The following is an 8,601-nucleotide window of genomic DNA, read 5'->3' as shown; positions in this document are numbered from 1 at the left end:
CAAGGCCACACAGCAAGTCAGTGGCAAAGCTGGGATTAGAACTCAGGACTTCTAGGGTTCCAGTCCCAAGGTTAGTCTTCTTAGACAATACTGTCTCACTAATAATACAGTGATAGCTATGGTTCATAAATTGTAACACAGTCTCAGGTTTGTTGCACGCATTCCAACCGATAGCTATCTCAAGAATAGAAACTATTAGCAGTTGAATGTAATAGATGAACACCATAAACATATATACACTACGGTGATTACAAAGAGTTGAAAGGATACAAATGCCGACCCTTAATACGGGGAACTGGTTTACAGTAAAATGCTTCACTGTGAAGGACAGTAAAGTTTCTAAAGCTATGGTATTTATGTAACTCCTTATTCAAATATCCTGTTCCCAACTGGAAAAACATGTTGAACATTATAGAAGAAATATTATTCTTGAGGTAACAAACTTTGGGCTAGATCCTCAGGTCTGGCTGAGCAGTGAGTGAGGGGATAAAGGCGGCTAAGCCATTTTTCCATTTCTATGATCCTGGAGTCAGTCCAGAATCAGTTTGGCTTCACGTGTAACTTAGAGCAGCCTAAGACTGTTATTAGTTAAATCAACTGAATGATCACTAGTGGCTGCTCTGTCAGTCAGAGATCACCAGAGCCCAGTATATTCCTGCCATGCCTGATAAGCTGGAGCAGAAAGTGCCTGCCGTGGAGCCAGGAATGCTGGCTGGCTTTGGGTCACCCAGGGATTCCCCCCCACACAGGGAATCCCCAACTACCCATGTAGGAGCCGTTTTCTGTCTGCTTTGCACTGCCTGAACACTACAAAACAGCTGGATGGGGGAGGGGTTTTGAGAGAATTTGGCCTTTTTTGATTTTAAGATTACACTGGCTGTTAAGAAGCTTAGATGTGTTAGAGTCCTGAATGAACAGCTAGTTGGGTACATACCTTAATCATGCTTCATTATCTCAGGCCAAGTTCTGCCACTGGAAATCAGGCAAGTGGGTATGTGTGTAACAGGGGGACAGAGCTACTGTCTGGTCCTGGTGAACAAGAGCTTAGCCTTAGCACTGCTTCTGCAGGTGCTGCGGGGAGAATCATAATTTGGCGCTTTGGGAGGCAGAGAGGAAAGACTGCCTGTAGGAAGACAGAGCTCATAAGACTGAGCTGAATCATGGCTGGGGGAGGTTTTTTAAAATGTCCGGTTTTGGTTTTTTCTGGTTACAAACATTGTCCCTTGAGGAAAATCCTTGCTGACTGCATCCTGTGTCTAGTTTCTCCTGAGGCCTTTTGCCAGCTTACAGATGTTCCTACTAATGAGGAGAGCTCATATAAATGAGGGAACAATATGGCCCCGCCTAAGCCTTCCATAAACCAGAGATAAAAAAACACATTAACAATTTCATCTGATTGCAATTGCCAATTAATGTGACTGGGAGAGATGGTGGCTATTTTTTAAATGAATATTTCTTATACTATGTTGACGTCTTCTGACTAACGTATGAAATCACCTTTTTGTACAAGCAAATCAATCGGTCTTGGCCCAGCTTAAAAGCAATGATGACTATTTCCATGCCAATGACAATATAGAGGGAAAAAAACAAGAAAAAGTTGGGATGTACCAAGTGAATATCACCAAACCCAATTGTTGTCAACGTGATAAAGCAAAAATAGAAAGCCTCCTCAAAATCCAAGTGGTCTTCCCAATGTGGAAGAATGGCTGCTGCACATGAGATGTATGCAAAGACAATTAGTGCCATTAGCAAGATGGGCACATCTAGCTTTTCAAGTTCCTTGCCTATTTTGTCAAAGCTGTTGATGACCTGGCTCATCTTCCCTGAATCTAGTTCGGGACATGAGTTCCATCTTTCAAATTTGTTAGTTTTTGGTGGCATAAGGTATTGATTTTCTCTTGCAATTAGCATTTCAAATATTTCAGCATTTCTATGTTTCAGCGATTTCCTTTTAATGGAGGATTGGCTTTTCAGCACTTCCGTGATACTTAAAGGTTCCTGGATGACTATTTTGTGTTGCATAAGCAATGATGTTCCAGTTTTCATATCATTGTTTTTCTTGCAGATGCATCCAGAACACAGTTTAGATGGTTTAGAGGCTAACATTTTTGACTGAAGTTTTCTAAATTCATTGTAAGACTTGGATAAGATAGCTGCAACGATGTCTCCCAGGTCTGTCAGAACCAAGAACATCAGAGGTATACCAAATAAAGCATATAGCATACACAGATATTTCCCAGACTTTGTTATGGGGTAGACATAGCCATAACCTAAAAGCGAAACAAAAATAGAACACTGCAATTTATTTTATATTCAAAACTTTGAACTTTTACTGCTGTCAGTTTTAAGGTGATATTTTAGTCAATAGTCTGTATGGTTCTTTTTAACATTTATCTCAATCCTTTTAAAAATTTCATTTTAAAACTTCTTAAGCTGTTTGTACATGGGTATGACTTAGAGCAGAATGATCTTCACTGTATTCCTTCTGAAAGAGCATATACACAACCCATAAAACCTGAAAGCAGAGAATTTTGCATATGGTAACTCATACATAGAAATTGACCCAGAATGGAACACCAGATCAAAATTCCCTGAATTTTGATAAATTCAGATCTGGATTCAGATCTGAATTTTCCAACTAGTTCATAGGCTCTGTTTAATAGGTTGGAACAATGAATCCCAACACCCTCAGACTTTATGACTCAGGCATATTGTTGATCATAATTGTCACTGTCAATGATTTGAAAATGTTTACAGTTTGTTAGATCTGACTTTAATGGCAAGTATTGTATTTGTCATATGGGCTTTAGGGGACACACATTTTCTCCATTGAAGAGCATGGCTGGAAACTAATAATATTTTATTCTAGTGATCTAAAAAATACAAACAGCAAATATAACAAATGCAGAAGCATTACCAGTCATCCACTGCCAATTCATCATTTTAAGTAACAAAATGGTAGTGCAAGATAGACAACGGTAAATTAAATTAGGACATAGGACTCCTTTCCTGCAGTTATGCCATTGCTTCTTCGGATGTGAAGTTCAAACCCTAAGATAATGCATTTCCATTACAGAAAAGATAACAGAGAGAAATTGTATTAAAGTTTTAATGGATGTACTCTTCTTTGTCCTCCAAAAAGACATAAAGAATCATTTTTTTTAAAAAAAGTGCTTTTCTCTTCCTTGGACAACACTGTTTTGGGGGCTGTCTTTAAGATTATTAAACCAAATGCTGGAGTGTAATTGCCAGGTCACCTTCATTCTTACTAAGGATAGCTATCGTCTTTATGTTCTAATTCAGCCTCCACCACTAACTCAGTATGTGTCCTTTAGCAGGTTATTTATCTTGTGTGTCTCCATTCCCACATCTGTGAAATGGGGATGCTAATTCTTACTCTGCAGAGGTAAGTGGTGAGGATTGATTACTGTAATTAATATGTGGAGAGTGATTTCTTTTTTCTTTTTGATTCATATATATATAAAAGTGCCTATCACTGGTTCTAGTTGTTTTAACATTTATTACAAATATAATTCAACCAAATAATAACATATCAAAGCTGATCCCACCCCCCACAAATGGCTGTCAGTCAACAACAAAAATGAATATTCCTGGCTCCTCACCTCCTCTATATCCCCAAGCATCTTAGGTCTCCCAAAGAGGCCAAGCAAGCAGATGTGGTTTATAGCTTCCTGTGAAGGTCAACAAATAGGGCTTATTTTGGATCAGGCACATGAGAGAGAAGTGGGAGTGCTTCTGAGTGCATCTAATTCACGTCTGAAAATGGGACTTAAGCTCCTAAATCACTTAAGTGCTTTAGAAAAATTGACCTGTAATAAATATTCACTACTACTAACTTACCAGCACCTGCTTCCTATTCTTCCTCCGTTCTTATCAGAGAGGAAACTGTTGTGCATTCCTAGAATGAGACACACCTAAATTCCCTCCTCCCCAAAATAACAACAGCTGCAGTATTTACTAGATTATACCCTTAGCTAACTTGGTTTGATGTTTAAGCAAAATGTGTCCATCCTGATCTTGATCCTTTGGTCCTTACTCAAGCAAAACTCCCCATTGAAGTTAATGGCTTCTAGTTTTAACTATGGCTTGTCTTCCTTTTAAATTATTTGCAACAGCAAAATACTATATGTGTAAGAACATGAAATTGCAGAGATGTAAGCGAACTGAACTGCCATGTAGACCCATTTCACAAATTAGCATTTATACTGAAGTCAGTGGGGATTTTGCCTGAGTAAGTAAAAAAGAAAAATCCTGATGCCTGTCTCCCAGAAGTCCTGTAGGAAAAAGTGCAGCTGTAAATACACCCACTCTGTAGCTCATCCACTGCCTATATATGCAGAGATATTTGAATATCTGTGCGGTAGCCCAGTCATTTCTAGAAAGCCAGTGGTGCAGGGCGTTCCATGTACAATAACCATCCTGATGTGATTACCTGTTGGTTCTATGCTGTGAAGAAAACAGGTGAAAAATATGAAAAATGATCTGACAAAGAGGAAGATTAACAACCATGGAAGGGTGGAAAAGGATAACCAAATAAAATAGCCTAAGGAGTGGGAAGAAGTCTTTAACCACACTACTTGAGATCTTGAAACTGATTTCTTAACTGCAGAATTAAATAGCATAGCTGAGGTTATACATGCGAACAAATTCTGAGTACAAGCACTTTTAGAGGCAAGGATGTGCTCATTGTTTGAAAACTGTGGATTCTGTCATATCTTATGCTGAAGGATTATATCAGATAACTTTTCATACCCATATTTAGATTAACTGAATTTTGGTCAGTTGAATAAATACAGGTTTTAGCTGGATACCTGACCAAGTTACCTTCTTAAAAAAAAACCCGCATACCATAGAAATCTTCTCATCTCTGCCCCTTTCCTTGTTAACCTCCCTGGATTGCTGGCTGCTGCCTCTCAACCTTCCCTCACAAAAGGTGGTGTCGGTCATTGTATCAGGCACACAAATTCTGAGTGGTTCTATGCGAAAGACTTAGTGTCGCTGTCTGTGCTAGCCAACATGTGAGAATGGTGTGAAGAAGAATGGCACTGGGAGTTATCATGGAAAGGAGCATCTGGTAGTGTTGCAGAGAAGGGACTAGAACAGGACATTTTTTTTTTGTATCTGGGTCATCTGTCTGCCTAAACCTAGAGCCGGAATGGAACATTTCAGGAGCACTTTTTAGAAGCTTATCTATTGGCACATATTGGGAATGGCTGAGCAAGAGATGGTTAATTATAACACCTAACATTTATATCACACTTTTCAACCTAAATAACTGTGAAGCTCTTTAAAATGAGATCTCCTCCTCCAGGGTGGCAGATAACGCTGGATGGTAGGCAACACCCAGCGTAACACACAGAAGTGGGGTGGGCAAGAGCACATTTTGGCTAAGACAGTAGAGCAAACTTGTATTTTTTACAAAAACGTTGCATTAAATTATTATGACCACGTGTGAATGCAACTGAGCATCTAACTGCACGTGCAGTTACTGTCAGCTAAGTGCTGAAATGCATTAGAAGATGGTTACAGAGCTCCAGATAACATTTTGACCTGGGTTACTCACTACAAATATATTTTGTTCTTTTGTGAATTCATTGGATGAAACCCATGAGTTAAATGCAATGATTAGTGTCAGATGTTAATTGTACTTTACCTCAGAACTTACCCACTGTTGTGAACACAGTACAGCAGAAGAAGAGAGACCCAAGGAAGGACCATTGTTCTTTTGGATTGGCAAACCATTCCGGTTTAGCTTTGCTGATCAAAACATGGGCTTCTTCCTTAAATTTCTCCTCATTTTCTGTTACAATAACAAAATAGTATGTGATGACTGCTTCAAGACTGAAGGCCACACCATCAGCCACTATAAATCAGCCTAACTCCATTACACCAGCTGAGGATGTGGCTCTGTTACTTTAAAAGAAGAACATATCCATGCACAAACACATCCTTTCCCATGCTGTAAGTAGAATCAGGCTAATAGCTGTGGTAAAAAAACCGAGAGAGAGAATGGGGAGTGCTAATAGATGAACACGTATAACATTAAAACATGAGGACAGAGAAACTGTGGTTAATTTTTAAAAAGAGAAAGATAGAAGATATACCAAAGAGAAAATGATACAAGGTTTTACCTCTGTGTCTCGTAGTATCCTGCTCTTTTCTATTAGGCACTGGGTTTATTCTTCTGATTGAATGAATGAACAGGGGAGAGGGGGAGGTAAAAGGGAAAAAAAGTGCAACCAGCATGGTCTTTTACTTAAGAAAGTAAAACAACTTATAATTAGAAGGTAAACAGAAAAGTCTCCATTTGTGGTCTACTGCTGAGGCCCATTGCCCCTACCTGTGGATAAATACCAAAGGCATTATCTCAAGCAGCTACTCCTAAAGCCTCTTTGGAGTGTGATTTTACCCCCTATTACCCCTGCCTGTTAAAGATCACTTCCAAAGTGGAGTACATTCAGTTGGAAAAAGGCACTCGTATTCTGGAATAAGAGTGTCCATAGAGAGATTATACTGAAATAAATAATTCTTTTGGAATAATTATTTTGGAGTAGATATTTTGGTAATTTTTTAAGTGTAGGCAAGCCCTTAGAAAGAGCCAGTGTCCATTCATTAGAAGTTCTTTATCTGCTTAGTCTACTGTAGACAATGAATGGGTGCCTCCACCACCCTCTGTTTCTTCTTTGCCATCCTGACATTATATCCCCTATACTTGTGACCCACCCTTCACATAAGTAATGACTAGCTTTTTTTTGACTCTCTGAACTGTTGTTGTTTTTGTTTTGCTAGGCAGTAGGCTTACCTCCTATTGCTGGGTGGCTAGAGGGAACCCCAGGAGGAATGAAGGAAAACTGAGCTGAGCTTGTTACAATAGCTAAGCAATCTCAGTCACTCTTTAGCTACCCAAGCTAACTTTAAATCTTTCCAGTGATGCAAGAAAAAGAGAAGTAGATACAAAAATCTTTTCAAACATTCACATAGGGATTGTGGAAGTTTGCAGCCTGGAAATCATAATTACAGCAAATAAATACACTCTAAACATAAGGAAAAGCTGCTTCTGATCTTTACCTTCATTATTTTGAAGTATATATTCCCAGGTTAAGAGATCTCATTTGAATGACAAAGGGATCAGTAATACCCTGTAAGCTAAAAGTCATTTTTCTATTATTGCACATACCTGTTAATGTTTTTGAGATGTTCCACAGATCCAGCATAAAATTCCTATATTCTTCACTTTCATTCCAATTCCTGTTACCCTCAATGTGAGAAAACATGACCGCCCCCAGAAAAGCATAGATCACTAGAGAACAGATGAAGCAGGCATGAGGAAAAACTGCCCAAACCACTCTTGAGCATATCCTTTTGTCTTGCTGGGGAGGAGATCTTGGTTCCATCCTCAATTCTCTGTCAGGAAAAAGCAGGTAAAGCTTTTACAAACAAGGAAGGGAGAAATCTCTGGCATTTCAGTGAGGTCTCTCCCATCTGAGAAATGAGAAATGCTTTGTTTTATGCTTTCAGAAGCCTGGACGTTATAACTGAACACTGTAGTACTGTCCCAATGGACCCTGGAAAGAGTCCACGACTAATCAAGTCTTAAAATATCTGTCAGATGATGATACAGCATGCTATAGCACTGAATTACTATTGATCAGGGAGAGCTGTAATGCACACAGATGACCAGCTACCGTATGTATCTATTGGAGTCAATTGCAGTTTAAAGTTTCTTGTTCTGAGCTACAGCTTTTGCTTTTCATTGACACAATGGATGCAAATTTCCTAGTTACAGATGAAAAGATGCACAGGGTAGATAAAGGACATGTATGTGATATGGAACATTCCACCCAGAATGAAGAGAACAGACTTCTTATTTATCAGAGGCAGACAGTGCTGGGACTCTACCATTGTCCTAATAGTCATTCCCTCAGGGCTGCAGAATAATTCCATGTCTCCTACTGACTTACTGTCTAGGCAACCTTATTGTCAGGTGTTGGGCCGTCCATCCTTGTCCATCTGAGAGGGAGACCATGCCCCCTCGCTACGGTGCTTCTGTGGGTTTGATGGCCCAAAGGGAGGAATTAGCGTTCAAGGGGCTCTGGCCCCTCAGGCAGAGGTAGGGCTGTCAAGTGGTCTGTGGGCTCCAGCCCCTGGGGCAGAGGGCAGAGCAGGCAAGCAGTCAGTGGGCTCTGGCCCTTCAGGCAGGGGCATAGCAAACAAACAGTTTATGGTCCCCGCCCACAGGCTGGGTGGGTCAATGAAGCAGTCTATGGCCCCAGGCCCTCAAGATGTGCGGGGCAATTAAGCAGTCTAACACAGTCTAGGGGCTCACAAGCGGGGAGTGAGTACCAACACCTCCTGGCCTATGATGAGATGGCAGCCACCCCAAGGGTGAGGTCGGCAGCAGGAGAGGGTTGGGAGACCTGGCCCCACCCTACTCCACTGGGTCCCAGTCCAGGGCCCTCTCAGTGGTGGAGTGTTCCACCTCTAGGTCAGCGGGGCCCCCGCCGAAACGTGCTGACATGGTATCTGGCACAGCACAAACAGACTATTGTCTGGTTCCCCTGGGCTACTTCCTACCTCCCC

At 40.6% G+C, this 8,601-nt stretch overlaps 1 protein-coding gene across 1 annotated transcript; it reads right to left on the bottom strand.

The window, feature by feature from the left end:
- Nucleotides 1–1,461: 1,461 nt before the first annotated feature.
- Nucleotides 1,462–7,295, bottom strand: KCNK18 (potassium two pore domain channel subfamily K member 18). The gene is made up of 3 exons (XM_067561292.1): nucleotides 7,199–7,295; nucleotides 5,687–5,821; nucleotides 1,462–2,270 (listed from the first exon to the last, which is right to left on the bottom strand). The coding sequence occupies exons 1-3, from the start codon at nucleotides 7,293–7,295 to the stop codon at nucleotides 1,462–1,464; spliced, it is 1,041 nt and encodes a 346-aa protein (XP_067417393.1).
- Between the last annotated feature and the right edge of the window lie 1,306 nt (nucleotides 7,296–8,601).

Source organism: Emydura macquarii, unplaced genomic scaffold, assembly GCF_026122565.2.
Source record: "Emydura macquarii macquarii isolate MOO-44397 ecotype Brisbane River unplaced genomic scaffold, CSIRO-AGI_Emac_v2 contig_2372, whole genome shotgun sequence".
Lineage (NCBI taxonomy): Eukaryota > Metazoa > Chordata > Testudines > Chelidae > Emydura > Emydura macquarii.
The sequence above is the reverse complement of the archived record's forward strand: the minus strand, read 5'-3'. Positions and strand labels throughout refer to the sequence as shown.

What these genes read in the sequence shown, in the direction of transcription:
- KCNK18 (XM_067561292.1), bottom strand. Translation starts at nt 7,295, where the DNA reads ATGTTTTCTCACATTGAGGGTAACAGGAATTGGAATGAAAGTGAAGAA. An exon ending in CATCTCAAAAACATTAACAG is followed by an intron (nt 5,822 to 7,198) that starts GTATGTGCAATA and finishes TTATTGTAACAG; the next exon opens with AAAATGAGGAGAAATTTAAG. An exon ending in TACTGTGTTCACAACAGTGG is followed by an intron (nt 2,271 to 5,686) that starts GTAAGTTCTGAG and finishes TTTCGCTTTTAG; the next exon opens with GTTATGGCTATGTCTACCCC.